The sequence below is a fragment of the Monodon monoceros genome, unplaced genomic scaffold (genome assembly GCF_005190385.1).
Source record: "Monodon monoceros isolate NGI ecotype Baffin Bay Population unplaced genomic scaffold, NGI_Narwhal_1 Super_Scaffold_17, whole genome shotgun sequence".
Taxonomy (NCBI): domain Eukaryota; kingdom Metazoa; phylum Chordata; class Mammalia; order Artiodactyla; family Monodontidae; genus Monodon; species Monodon monoceros.
This window is the reverse complement of record NW_021703773.1, coordinates 4,518,051-4,534,017: the sequence shown is the minus strand read 5'-3', so window position 1 is coordinate 4,534,017 and position 15,967 is coordinate 4,518,051. Positions and strand designations below refer to the sequence as shown.

The 15,967-nt window shown below is 32.6% G+C and overlaps 1 protein-coding gene across 1 annotated transcript in view; it reads left to right on the top strand.

The window, feature by feature from the left end:
• LOC114897570 (disintegrin and metalloproteinase domain-containing protein 5-like) overlaps positions 1 to 15,967 on the top strand; it is a 136,189-nt gene that overhangs the window by 88,948 nt on the left and 31,274 nt on the right. The window contains 2 exon segments of the mRNA XM_029226494.1: positions 2,994 to 3,084; positions 3,714 to 3,933. Of these exon segments, the coding sequence (XP_029082327.1) occupies positions 2,994 to 3,084; positions 3,714 to 3,933 (311 nt within the window).

The following is a 15,967-nucleotide window of genomic DNA, read 5'->3' as shown; positions in this document are numbered from 1 at the left end:
TTGGTTTAATGTATGGTTCATGTCCAACGTTTATTTGTTGATTTTCTGTCTGAATGAACTATCCATTGTTGAAAGTGGTGTGTTGAGTTCCCCTACTATTATTGTATTTTTGTCTGTTTCTCCCTTCATATCTGTTAGTATTTGCTTAATATAGTTAGGTGCTCTATTGTTGAGTGCATATATATTTATGATTGTTATATCTTCTTGATGAATTGACCTCTTTACTATTACATAATGACCATCTTGGTCTCTTGTTTCTATTTTTGCCTGAAGTCTATTTTGTCTGATGTAAATATAGCTACCTTTGCTCTCTTTTGGCTTCCACTTGCATGGAATATATTTTACCATGTCTTACTTTTGACATTCTGTGTGTCCTTAATACTCTACTGAGTCTCTTGTAGGCCACATAATAGGGTCTTTTTCTTTTTCTATCCAGCCACCGTATGTCTTTTGACTGGAGAATTCAGTTCATTAATGTTTAAAGAATTACTGTTACTTAACAGTCAACTAATGCCATCTTATTTGTTGTTTTCTGGGTGTTTTGTGTTTTGTAACTCTATTTTTCTTTTATTCTTTTCTTTTTACCTTCTTTTGTAAATTAATGATTTTCTATAGTGGTATACTTTGATTCCCTTCTGTTTATCTTTTCTGTATCTACTTTAAGTGTTTGCTTTGTGGTTACCATGAGGCTCACATAAAACATATGATAATTTATCTTTGATCACATTAAAAACTCTATCCTTTTATCCCCTTTCATATTTTCGATGTCACCATTTACATTTTTTTAAAATTGAGGTATAATTGAAATATGATATTATATTAATATCAGTTGTGCAACATAGTGATTCAATACTTTTAAATATTGCAAAATGATCACAATAAGTGTTGTTAACATCTGTCGCCATGTATAGTTACAAACAATTTTTCTTGTACTGAGAACTACATCTTTTCATATTGTGTACCCACTAAAAGTTGTTGAAGCTTTAGCTATTTTTAATACTTTCTTCCTCCAACTTTTATATTAGAATCAAGAAGTTGACACATCACCATATTACAGTATTAGAGCATGCTGAATCTGACTTTATGCTTGTTTTTACCAGTATGTTTCACATTTTCATTTGTTTTAATGTTACTAATTAGCATCCCTTTACTTCAGCTTGTAGAACTCTTTTCAACATTTCCTGTAAGACAGGTTTAGTGGTGGTGAATTCCCTCCGTTTTTGTTTCTTAGGGAAAGTCTTTATTTCCCCTGCAATTCTGATTAACAACTTTTCTGGTTAAAACATTCTTGTTTGACAGTTTCTTTCTCTTAGCAGTTTTAATAGATCATCCCATTCTCTCCTGGCCTACAGAGTCTCTACTGAGAAATTTAGATATCCTTATGGGAGTTTCCTTGTATGAGAAAATTTTTTTCTGTTGCTGCTTTTATAATTATCTCATTGTCTTTGGTTTAGACAGTCTTATGGTTATGTGCAATGCAAAAGATTACTTTGAGTTGAATTTTGAGGTGATCTATTAGCTTTATAAACTTGGATATCCAAATCCCTCCCAGGCATGGGACATTATCATCCATTATTTCTTTAAAGAAGCATTCTATCCCTTCCTCACTCTCTTCTCCTTCTGGGACTGCAATGATGTGTTTGTCATTCTTTGACGGTACCCCATAGGTCAGGTGGTATCTTCTTCATTCCTTTTCATTCTATTTTTTGTCTCCTCTAATTCAGTAATTTATTTTATTTTATGGAAGTATAGTTTATTTCCAATATTATGTTAGTTTCAGGTATACAATATAGTGACTTTATTTATTTATTTATTCACTCATTTATTTATTTTTGGCTGCACCACGTGGCACGTGTTATCTTAGTTCCCGAGCAGTGATCAAACCCATGCCCCGTGCAGTGAAAGTGCAGAGACCTAGCCACTGGACTGTCAGGGAATTCCTGATTTTATATTTTTATAAATTATGCTCCATATAAAGTTATTACAAAATATAGGCTACATTTCCTGTGGTATATGTTATATTCATATGTTTTATTTATTTTTATACCTTGTAGTTTGTAACTGTTAATCCCCTTCCTATAATTTGCCACTCCTAAAAGCCTCTCTCAACTGGTAACTAGTTTGTATCTGTGATTCTGCTTCTTTTTTGTTACAGTCATTTGCTTGTTTTATTTATTTATTTTTTTGATTTCACATGTAAGTGAAAACATACAGTATTTTTCTTTCTCTATATGACTTTCAATAAGCTTAACCCTCCAGGTCCATCCATATTGTTGCAAATGACAAAATTTCAGGAGAGAGAGTGAAGTTTATAGATCATGTTCTCCAACTGTAAAAATCTGTGAAATTGCTAAGGAGAATTCCCTTGTCAATTAAAAGTAGTGACAACAAAAGATCTCAGTTCTTATTACATGTGATTAAAATGAGCAACACTGCCCACCTCTAAATCATCAAGTCAAAGTGATGGGGCAGCTTTAAATATCTTCTAATTTTTCATGATGTTAAAATTAGATAGAACTATTTTAAATGGCCAAAGTAGATGAACATTCACATCCTTCCTAATTTTAAAATTCAATAGTTCTTGTTTAGTGATTGTTAGGATACTAGGGAACACAGCTGAGGACTCTAGTGTGGAATAGGAAGAGTTAAATCAAATGCTCTTTGGGCTTCTTATCAGTATCACATTATAAATCCCATCTCTTTCCTCTTTTTTTGTAGTAAGAGCAAACTTTATTTTCACATTTGGTAGATAACTAAGGCAGAGCATAAACAGTTTAGAGGAATAGAGAGGCAATGACTGCTTATTTTTCTAATAGTATATAGCCATTTGAGTAATTAATCTTGATCTATCCCCAGCAACTTTTTAATGTGAGGTAGTTATAAACCTTCCTAGGGATAACATTATAATTTCCAGACTGAGTCTATTATTTCTATCATGATAATTGGAATTGTGTGTTGTAATTTACTTACTTAAGTTTCTTTTTTTCTTTTAGCATCTAGAGGTGCTCCATTTGCTTGTTTTGATGAAATAAATTCAAGAGGAGATAAATTTGGAAACTGTGGCCGAAAGTATTGTAATTACCCGTATGTATTTAGAAAATTATAATTTTGTTTGGAATGTAGGTTGTATATTGCTAAGATTCTGGATCATATTATGTACAAGCTAAGATGCCATTTTATAACAAGTTTTCTCTTGTTTCATGATCTGAGCTGAACAGTATTACCTATTTCCTACAAACAACATGTGTTCAGTACCTATAATGTTAGAATAATGACCATAAAAATCACCTGTGTTTATTGATGGGCTGAGGTAGGCATTGTGTTAGGTCCTGTATATTCATTATATATTTATGCTATATATTATAAATATATATTTATATACATCAAATATTTGTAGTTAGAATTACTTATCCCATTGTACTAATGAAAAAAATCAAAGACCAATGATCATTTGCTCAAATTTCAGAAGCTAATATAGAACAGATCATGGCTGTCAGATTGCAAAAATGATTAATTTTTCCCTTGCTACATTTCTGCACAAAACAAAAAGAGCCACATCATACATGAGTCAGTGTGCTCAAAAAAATTTACTTAGAGAAAATTTTTGAAATGTGGATTTAAGTTAGTAAAATACTTTAAAAATTTAGCTATATCAGCAATCTACATTATTTCTGTAAATAATAAGAAACTTTTCTTCTTCATTATGCTTCTAGCAATATGTTATGTGGAAAATTAGTTTGTACCTGGCCTCACAAAGCTTTAGTAACACGCACAAATTTATCTGTGATTTATACACACGTACGAGATGACATGTGTACGTCAACATTTCTAAACACAGAGAAGACACCTAGAAATACACTGACCACAGTTGAAAAACCTGAAGACAGAGATCAAACATTTGTAGAAGATGGCACTGTGTGTGGTCCTGAAATGGTAATTATAACTAAATATTTTAAGTGTTTTAAAAATTACTTTTTATGCTTATACTCATTTTGCCAATATACCAACCAATGCATTTTAAAACAGCCTTATTGAGGTATCATTTGCCGTAAAATTCACCCATGGTAAGTGTACAATTCATTGCTTTTGATTAATTTATAGAGTTGCACAACCATCACCACATTCAATTTTAGACCCTGCTATCGCCCCCCAGATTTCCCTGTTGCCCATATTGAACACCTCACCCCTAAGCAACACCCCTATTATTAACATCTAACAACAGTATGGTACATTTGCTATAATCAATGAAGCAATGTTGATACATTATTTTTAACTGAATTCCATGCTTCATTCAGATTTCCTTGGCTTTTACCTAGTGTCCTTTTGCAGGATTCTACTCAGAATACCACAGGACATTTATTAAGCTCCTCTTGACAGTTTCTCAGAATTTCCTTGTTTTTGATGGCCTTGACATTTTGGAGTAGAACTGGTTGATATTCTGTAGAATGTCCCTCAATTTGGATTTGTGTAATGTTTTTCTTGTGATTAGATTGGGTTTATGTGTTCTTGGGAGGAAAATGCACAGCTAAAGTGCCCTTTCATCATATCAAGTATATGTGCATGTTGACGTTAACCTTGATTACCTGGCTGAGGTAATGTTTCCAGATTTCTCACTGTAAAATTACTCTTTTCCCCCTCTTTCCATTTTGCACTTTATTGAAAAAAGTCACTATGTATATACCAGACTTAAAAAGTAGGAAGTTATGTTCCGTCTTATCGAGGCCTCGGGATCTACATACATTTTTTATTGAGGTATAGTTGATTTATGATATTATAAAAGTTTCAGGTATGCAGCAGAGTGATTCAGCATTTTTATAGATTATACTCTAAAGTTATTATAAAATATTGGTTATAGTCCCTTTGCTGTGTAATATATACTTGTAGTTTATTTATTTTACATATATTCTTAATCACCTGTGCCTCTCTTTCCCCTCCCCACTTCCCTATCCCCACTGGTAACCACTAGTTTGTCTTCTATACCTGTTTCTGTTTTGTTATGTTCACTCATTTCATATTTTAGATTCCATATATGTGATAATATATAGTATTTGTCTTTCTCTTTCTTTTTGATTTACATTTCTCTGATAATTAGTGATGTTGAGCATCTTTTCATGTGCTTTTTGGCCATCTGTATGTTTTCTTTGGAGAAATGTCTATTTAGACCTTCTGTCCATTTTTTATTGGGTTGTTCGCTCTTTTGACATAGAGCTGCATGAGCTGTTTGTATATTTTGGAGATTAATCCCTCATTGGTAGCTTTGTTTGTAAATATTTTCTCCCATTCTGTGGGTTGTCTTTTCATTTTGTTTATGGTTTCCTTTGCAGTGCACAAGCATTTAAGTTTAATTAGGTCCCATTTGTTTATTTTTGTTTTTATTTCCATTACTCTAGGAGAGGGCTCAAAAAATATTTTGCTCTGATTTATGTCAAAGAGTGTTCTGCCTATGTTTTCCTCTAAGAGTTTTATAGTATCTGGTCTTATATTTAGGACTTTAATCCATTTTGAGTTTATTTTTGTGTATGATGTTAAAGGATGTTCTAATTTCATTCTTTTACATGTAGCTGTCCAGTTTTACCAACACCACTTACTGAAAAGACTGTCTTTATTCCATTGTATATTCTTGCCTCATTTGTCGTAGATTGACCATAGGTGTGTGGGTGTATTTCTAGACTAAAGGAGACAGTAGAGAAAAATGTTCCAGACAAAGGAGCAAAATAAAAACCCACAAGAACAACTAAATGAAGTGGAGATAGACAAGCTACCTGAAAAAGAATTCAGAGTAATGATAGTAAAGATCATCCAGGATCTCAGAAAAAGAATGGAGGGACAGACCAAGAAATTACAAGAGATGTTTAACAAAGAGCTAGAAGATTTAAAGAACAGATAGAGATGAACAATACAATAAGTGAAATGAAAAATACACTAGAAGGAATCAATAGCAGAGTAACTGAGGCAGAAAAACGAATAAGTGAGCTGGAAAACAGAATGGTAGAAATCACTGCCACAAGACAGAATAAAGAAAAAAGAATGAAAAGAAATGAGGGCAGTCTAAGAGACCTCTGGCGCAACATTAAATGCACCAACATTTGCATTAAAGGGGTCCCAGGAGGAGAAGAGAGAGAGAAAGGGCCTGAGAATATTTTTGAAGAGATTATAGCCAAAAATTCTCTAACTTTAGCAAGGAAACAGTCACTCAAGTCCAGGAAATGCAGAGAATCCCATACAAGAGAAACCCAAGGATTAACACACTGAGACATATATTAATGAAACAAATAAAAATTAAAGACAAGAAAAAATATTAAAAGCCACAAGGGAAAATCAACAAATAACACACAAGGGAACCCTGATAAGGCTATCAGCTGATTTTTCAGCAGAAACTCTGCAGGCCAGAAGGGAATGGCTCTGCATATTTTAAATGATGAAAGGGAAAAACCTACAACCAAGAATATGCTATCCAACAAGGCTCTCATTCAGATTTGATGGAAAAATCAAAAGTTTTCCAGACAAGCAAAAGCTAAGAGAATTCAGCACCACCAAACCAGCATTACAAAAAATCCTGAAGGAAATTCTCTAGGTGGAAAAGAAAAGGCCACAACAAGAAAAAAGAAAATTATGAATGGAGAAGCTCACCATTAAAGGCAAACATAAAGTAAAGGTAGGAATTCATCCACACACAAATATGATATCAAAACAAGCAGTTGTGAGAAGAGGGGAGTACAAATACAGGATATTGGAAATGCATTTGAAACTAAGAGATCAACAATTTTAAACAGTCTGGTATACATATAGACTGCTATATCGAAATGTCATGGGAACCACACAACAAAAATCTACAATAGATACACAGACAAAAAAGAAAAAGCAATCTAAGCACATCACTAAAGATAGACATCAAATCACAACATGAGAACAAAAGACAAAGGGAGAAAAAAGACCCCCCCAAAAATCCAAAACAGTTAATAAATGGCAATAAAACATACATATCAATAATTACCTTAAATGTAAATGTATTAAATACTCCAACCAAAAGACCTAGAATGGCTGAATAGATATAAAAACAAGACCTATATATATGCTGTCTACAAGAGACCCACTTCAGATCTAAGGACACATACAGACTGAAAGTGAGGGGATGGAAAAAGATAATCCATGGAAATGGGAATCAAAAGAAAGCTGGTGTAGCACTATTCATACCAGACAAAATAGATTTTAAAATACAGAACGTTACAAGAGGCAAAGCAGGGACAGTACATAATGATCAAGGGATAAATCCAAGAAGAAGATATAACAATTGTAAATATATATGCACCCAGCATAGGAGCACCTCAAAATATAAGGCAAATGCTAACAGCCATAAAAGGAGAAATTGACAATAATGCAATGATAGTGGGGGATTGTAACACCCCACTTTCATCAATGGACAGATCATCCAGACAGAAAACCAGTAAAGACACAGACCTTAAATGACACATAGACCAAAGGGACTTAATTGATATTTATAGAACATTCCATTTGAAAGCAACAGAATAAACTTTCCTCTCAAGTGCTCATGGAACATTCTCCAGGATAGACCATACCTTGGGTCATGAAGCAAACCTCAGTAAATTTAAGAAAATCGAAATCACATCAAGCATCTTTTCTGACCATAATGCTATGAGACAAGATATCAATTACAGGGAAAAAAACTGTAAAAAATATAAACACATGGAGGCTAAACAATATGCTACTAAGTAACCAAGAGATCACTGAAGAAATCAAAGAGGAAATCAAAAAATACCTAGAGACAAATTACAGTGAAAACATGATGATCCAAAACCTATGGGATGCAGCAAAAGCAGTTCTAAGAGGGCAGTTTATAGCAATACAAACCTACCTCAAGAAACAAGAAAAATCTCAAATAAATCTAACCTTACACCTAAAGGAATTGGAGAAAGAAGAACAAACAAAACCCAAAGTTAGTAGAAGGAAAGAAATCATAAAGATCAGAGCAGAAATAAATGAAATAGAAACAAAGAAAACAATAAAAGATCAATGAAACTAAAAGTTGGTTCTTTGAGAAGTTAAACAAAATTGATAAACCTTTAGCCAGACTCATCAAGAAAGAAAAGCAGAGGACTCAAGTCAATAAAATTAAAATTGAAAAAGGACAAGTTACAACTGATGATTATGAATTTTCAGCATCTTTTTATGTGCCTGTTTGCCTTCTGTATGTCTTCCTGGGAAAAATATCTATTCAGGTCTTCTGTTCATTTTTTAATTGAGTATTTTGGGTTTTTGATATTGAGTTGTATGACCTGTGTATATATTTTGCATATTAACCCCTTGTTGATCATATCATTTGTAAATATTTTCTCCCATTCAGTAGGTTTTCTTCATTTTGTCAGTGGTTTCCTTGCTGTGCAAAAGCTTTTGAGTTTAATTAGGTCCTGTTTGTTTATTTTTGCTTTTGTTTCCTTTGTCTTAGGTTACAGACCAAAAAAAATTATCGCTACAATTTATGACAAAGAGCATTCTTTTATGTTTTCTTCAAGAAGTTTTATGGTTTCCAGTCTTACATTTAGGTATTTAATCCATTTTCAGTTTATTTTTTGTCTATGGGTTGAGAAAATGTTCTAAATTAATTATTTTACATGTAGCTGTCCAGTTTTCCCAGCATCACTTATTGATGTCTTTTTACCATTGTCTATTCTTGCTTCCTTTGTGATAGATTAATTCACCATAAGTGTGTTGGTTTACTTCTGGGCTCTCTATATGGGTCCATTAATCTGTGTGTCTTTTTTATGCCAGTACCATATTGTTTTGATTACTGTTGCTTTGTGATATAGTGTGAAATCAGGGAGAGTTATACATCCTGCTTTGTTCTTTTTCTCAAGATTGTTTTGGCTATTTGGGGTCTTTTGGGGTTCCATATACATTTTAGAATTATTTGTTCTATTTCAGTGAAAATTTGTCATGGGTATCTTGATAGGGCTTGCATTAAATCTGTAGATTGCTTTAGGTAGTATGGACGTTTTAACAATATTCTTCCAATCTATGAACACAGTACATCTTTCCATCTGTTTGTATTGTCGTCAGTTACTTTCATCAGTGTCTTACAGTTTTCTAAGTACTGGTCTTTTACCTCCTTAGTTAGATTTATTCCTAGGTATTGTATTATTTTGATGCAACTGGAATTGGAATTTTGAAAAAAATTTCTCTGATAGTGTATAGAAATGGGGCAGATTTCTGTATATTAGTTTTGTATCATGCATCTTTACTGAATTAACTTTAGTAGTTTTTGTGGTATTTTTAGGGTTTCCTATACATAATATCATGTCATCTGCAAACAGTGACAGTTTTATTTCTTCCTTTTCAGTTTGAATTTCTTTTATTTTTTTCTTGTCTGATTGTTCTGGCTAGGACTTAAAATACTATGGTGAATAAAAGTGGTGAGAGGGGGCATTCTTGTCTTGTTCCTGATCTTAGAGGAAATGGTTTGAGCTTTTCACCATTGAGTATGATGTTAGCTATGGAATTAGCATGTATGTCCCTTATTACATTGAGGCATATTCCTTCTATTCCCACTTTGTTGAGAGTTTGTATTACAAGTGGCATTGAATTTTGTCAATAGATTTTTCTGCATGTATTGAGATAATCATATAATTTTTATTCTTAAATTTGTTAATATGTGTATCACATTGATTGAATTGTGGGTATTGAACCATTTTTGTATCTCTGGAATACATTCCCACTGCATCATGGTGTATGATCCTTTTCATATATTGTTGGATTTGGTTTGCTAATATTTTGTTGAGGATTTTTGCATCTATGTTTGTCAGTGATATTTCCTTGTAATTTTCTTTTTCGTATGTGATATCTTGGTCTGGTTTTGGTATCAGGGTGATACTGGCCTCTTAAAGTGATTTTGGGTACATTTCTTTCTCTGCAATTTTTTAGAATAATTTGAGCAAAATAGCTGTTAACTCTCTTACAAATGTTTGGTAGAATTTTACTGTGAATCCATCTAATCCTGGACTTCTGTTTGTTGGGAGTGTTTTTAAATTACTGATTCTGTTTCATACTGGTAATTGGTCTGTTCAGATTTTGTTTTTACCCCTTATTCAGTCTTGGGAAATTGTACATTTCTAGGACTTTGTCCATTTCATTGTCATATAAGTTTTGGAATATCTTTTATGATCCTTTGTATTTCTGTTGTGTTAGTTGTAACTTTTTTTTTTCCATTTCTGGTATTATTGATTTGGGCCCTCTCTCTTCTTTTTCTTGATGGGTCTGGCTAAAGGTTTATTAATTTTGTTTCTTTTTCAAGGAACCAGCTCTTGTTTCATTGGTCTCTTCTATTGTGTGGGGGGTTTTTTTGTCCCTATTTTAGTTATTTTGGCTCTGATCTTTATGATTTCACTCTTTCAAATAACTTTGGATTTTGTTTGTTCTTCTTTTTCTAGTTCCTTTAAGTAACTAAAGGAGTTTAAGTTGTTTAAGTTAAGTTGTTAAGTAAGTTTAAGTTGTTTGAGATTTTTCTTGTCTCCTGAGGTATACTTGTATCATTATAATCTTCCTTCTTAGAGCTACCTTTGCTGCATTCCATGGATTTTCAATTATAGTGTTTTAATTTTCATTGTCTCCAGGCATTTAAAATTTCTTATTTGATTTCTTCAGTGATACATTTTTGTTGTGTAGCTTATTATTCAGGCTCCACGTTTGTTTTTTTTTTTTTCCTCATAGTTAATTTCTAGTCTCAATCACCTTGTGGTCAGAAAAGTTGCTTTATATGATTTCAACTAAATTTACCTGGACTTGTTTTGTGGCCTAGTATCTTTTTTTTGTGGCACGTGATCTGTCCTGGAGAATGTTCCCTGTGCACTTGAAAAGAATGTGTATTCTACTGCTTTAGATGGAATGTTCTATATATATCTATGAAGTCTCTTTGTTTTAATGTGTTATTTAAGGCCAGTGTTTCCTTACTGATTTTCTGTCAGTATGATCTCTTCATTGTTGTAAGTGGGCCGTTAAAGTCCCCCACTATTATTGTGTTACTGTCAATTTCTCCCTTTATGTCTGTTAATATTTGCTTTATGTGTTTAATTGCTTCTATGTTGGGTGCATGCATATTTAAAGGTTTTCTTATCTTGTGCTAATCCTTTTATCATTGTCATCATTTATATTATCATCTCTGTTTCTTATAACAGTCTTTATTTTAAAGTCTATTTTGTGTGATATAATTATTGCTATCCTGGCTTTCTTTTTGTTTCCATTTGTATGGAATACCCTTTTTTATTCCCTCACAGTCCATGTGTGTCTTTAGCTCTGAAGTGAGCCTCTTGTAGGCAGCATGTATATGATCTTGTTTCTGTATTCATTTAGCTACTCTGTGTCTTTTGATTGGAACATTTAGTCCACTTTCCTTTAAAGTAATTATTGATAGTCATGTACTTATTGCTATTTTATTATTTGTTTTGGGGTTGTTTTTGTACTTCTCTATTTGTCACTTTCTCTTTTTTCTCTCTTACCTTCTGATTTAATGACTATAGTTAGTGTTATGTTTGCACACTCATTATCTTTTTTTGTGTGTGTGTATCTATTATAGATTTTTGGTTTGTGGTTAACATGAAGTTTATATAAAACTATATATATATATATAATTTTAAATTGCTGATTTCTGAAGTTCAACCACATTTTAACAATCCTGCATTTTACTCCCCTTCCCCCACATTTTTGACATCATATTTCACATATTTTTGTTTTTCATATCCCTTTACTATTCATTGTGGATATAAGTGACTTTACTATTTTTGTCTTTTAACCTTCCATGTATATAAATATGTGGTTGATTTACTACCATTACTATATATTTTCATTAACCAGTGAGATATTTTTTTTGTAATTTTCGCGTTTCTAGTTGTGGCCTTTTCATTTTCATTTAGAGAAGTCCCTTTAACATTTTTTGTAAAGGTGGCTTGCTGGTGCTGAACTCTTTTAGCTTTTGCTTGCCTGTAAAACTGTTGATCTTACCATGAAATCTGAATGAAAGCCTTGCCAGCTAGAGTATTGTTGGTTGTCGTTTTTCTTCCTTTCATCACTTTAAAAATATTGTGCCACCCCCTTCTGACCTGCAAAGTTTCTGCTGAAAAGTCAGCTAATAGTCTTATGGGAGTTCTCGTGTATGTAATTTGTTGTTTTCCCCTTTTTGCTTTTAATATTCTTTGTCTTTAATTTTTGCCATTTTCACTACAGTGTGTCCTGGTGTAGTCCTCTTTGGGTTGATCCTATTTGGAACTTTCTCTGCTTCCTGTGCTTGGATGTCTGCTTCCTTTTCGAGGTTAGGGATTTTTTTCAGTTATTACATTTTAAAATATGTTTTCAGTCCCTTTCCCTCTCTCTTCTCCTTCCGAGATCTCTATAAAATGAATATTAGTGCACAGAATATTGTACCAGAGGTCTCTTAAACTTTCCTCATTTCCTCTTACACTTTTTTCTTTTTTCTGTTCAGCATCAGTGATTTCCACTACTCTGTCTTCCAGCTCACTGATCCACTCCTCTGTATCAATTAGTCTATAATTGATTTCTTCTAGTGTGTTTTCTATTTCAGTTATTGTATTCTTCATCTCTGTTTGGCTGTTCTTTATATTTTCTAACTCTTTTTTAGAAACTTCTAGCTTTTCACTTTTTTCTTCCAATCTTCTCCTGAGTTCTTTGATCATTACCTTCAATTCTTTGTTGGGTAGACTTGCAGATCATTTTAAACTTTCAAGACTTTTTGTTAAGCTCTTTGAAGGCACAGAGTAAATATTTTAGGGTCTAAATTTTACTTTAGGCTAAATTTGCCCCAGTTCTGAGTTGTGACCCTTCTATGGTCTCTACTGAATATTCTGTTCATTCAACATGGCCTGTACATTCACGCTGATAGGACCTTGTATGATTTCCAGGTTGTGTGATTTCAGGAACTATTCATCTTATAGTTCCTTGCTAATTTTTTTCCTCTGGAAGTAGTTCTTGTTCAGTCTTATGGATGTTAGCCATGTGCAGGTGCAGATTGTATTCAGCCAAAGACAGAAGGCAGTTCCTATGTAGGTTTATAGAACTCTTTCATTTGTAGTTCCCTCCTCTAGAATAGTCTTCCCAGCAAATTCTAGGTTCCACAGCCTCCTAACCTTCACATACTTGAATCTCCATCTCCTTTACTCAACAAGATTTCCCGACTGTGTTTGGGTTCCTCCTCACTACACCTTAATCAGGAAATTGCCTCCAAGCAAAGAGCCTGGAAAATAGGAGGGCTCACCTCATTTGTTTTTTTTTTTTTTTCTCAGAGATCATAGTCTTGTTCTGCCTATAGTCCAATGTGTAAAAATAGTTGTTTTCTATAATTTGTCTAGTTTTCTAGTTATTTATGGTAGGAGGGTAATGGTGGACCATTATTGAGCCTATAAATAATTGTATTGCCATAAAAAGTGAAGGAACAGTAAATGTATTGTTTCTGAATTTGAGGGCACTAGTGAGAACCAGTTCCTAGTTTTAAAATGTTTCATTTCAGTTTATAAAAGCATAGCTAATAAACAGGATTAGAAATGCATCAAGAAGAAAGAAAAAGGGCTTTCTGATCTGAAATGTATAACCACAGTTAATTTTTCTCATTATTTAATTTAACCCTGTATAATTGATTCTTATTCCCCTGGATTTTGAGTTAGCAGTTTGCTTTCATATGGCATTATGTTCCTGGATATAAAGGATTCCAATAAAGCCTGATTCAGCCATATGGTGTGTTTTGAAATTGTCTACTCAGTATCAGCTTGAGCACCATATCCTGTACCTGTGAGTCTAATTCTTGAATTCAAATAGTTTAGAATACCTGATATGATCCTTTCTACATGTCAATGAAGACCTAGTTTCTATCCTGTACCTGAAAGCAGAAACTTTAGGTAAACATTAGAGAAAAGCACAAGATACCAGTTGATCAAAAGCCTGAAAAGTTTGAATGGTTCATTTATTAGAGTCATCAATAGTATGGGAATGGAGAAAAGCAAAATCTCTTATTTTGCAGACAGGGGTGTGATAATAACTATTTATTAAGAGTTTGATCAAAGTTTCTCTTGAGGATAAGAAAATATTATGAAGAGAAGTGGACTTGAGTTTCTACAAGCATTCAATCCATTCTAGTTACATGTACAATATATGAAACATTTATGCTGAGAACGTTAGTTATGCTTATATTAATAACATTTAAAATTAACCTAGGGAAGGCTGGCTGAATTTCTTTGACAGTTCTTCCTATGCAGCTCTTACATTGCTATGTATTAGGAAATAATGGAGAATATCATAAATTAGGAGTTTGGGATTACAGTATACACACTACTATGTATAAACTAAGTACACAACAAGGACCTACTGTACAGCACAGAGAACTATATTCAAGGTCTTGTAACAACCTATAATGGAAAAGAACCTGAAAAAGAAAACATATATATATATCTGAATCACTTTGCTGTACACCTGAAACTAACACAACATTGTAAATTAACTACTTAAATTTTAAAATGAATTAAAAAAAGAAAGATATTGTAAAATTCTTCCCAACTGCAATTAGGAACAATAGTTTCTCTTATTTTGTAAAAAGCTATTACAATATGATGAGTTTTCATTAAAAAATTAATATCTTACAAAAATACATAAATAATGGAGAATACCAAACAAATTGTAATTATTTCTAGCATTCTTATATTTATGAGATAAGCAAACAAATCTGTTATTTTCTGATGGCAATCTCAGAAATCTCAAAGATAGTTTTAGGTATTATTAAAATCATGAAGAAAAAAATATTTTTGACTTTAGACTCTGACCTTGGTAAGGTAAAGTCACCAGAGTTGTCCAAGGTGGTTACTTAATTAAAAAGGATTATTGGTTATCTAGTAAAAATTGCTTAACTCCCTGTTAATCAAAGTGACAGTGCAAGAGCTTGCATAAAATAGGAAAAGGTAGTAAAATTATAGGGAACTTTAGCTCTTTCAAAAAACGGGGAGGTTTTTAAAAATAACCATTTACATAATACAAAGCACAGAAAATTATTCTGGTGAAATATTGAATCTCTGCCATCCAGGTAAATTTATAGAAAGTAAACAAAAACCTTATACTACCACTGTTAAGAGCAAATTGAATACTTCACAAGCAATTTCCACGTATACAATTTTTAAAAACCCAAATTCTAATTTTACATCAATATAGTATGAGGCTTTACGGTATTCACAAGGATATTTTTAAAATTATCTTATGAATGACCCCACCAAAATTGAACAATTGTTGCTAAATTTTTTTCAGAATCATTATTTTCTTCTGCATAGGTATTATCAACAAAACCAAGGTTACCTTGCACAAAATGTCTATAATTTTCCATATTCATTCAAGCCTTGACTTTCACTGTCCTCTTTCATATTCTGAAACAACTTTGTCAACAGAAGCAATTACAAACAGAAGCAATTACACATCCTATTATCCTGAGACATAATTGTCTTCTGCCATTATTGCTACTGGCATGTCCTAATTGTAGTAATTATAATTTTTAACCCAATTAAGTTATATTTCAGAAAGATGTAAAGGTAGATAATTTATTTCTGCCTCTCATACAGAAGCTAATTAGCAGCCTAAAAACTCATACACACCTAATACAATCCCTTACAGTCACACTCATTTTCTTTTTAAAGTGACAAAAATGAACAAGTTAATACAACCCAAAGGTATAGCCATTCTGTAATATATAAACTAAGCAAAATTGTATGTCTATACACATGTGTATATGCATATATACAAGCACTCACAAATATATACACATCATGGGCAGACTTACTGACTTGGTCAAGAATCAGAAACAAAAACAAAGCAACAAAAAACCAAAATGAGAAGAAAAAAACTCAGAGAAATGGAGAATCAGCCAAGTTAAATTTTTGATGCCACTTGGGAATCACCCTACTTTAGAGGCATT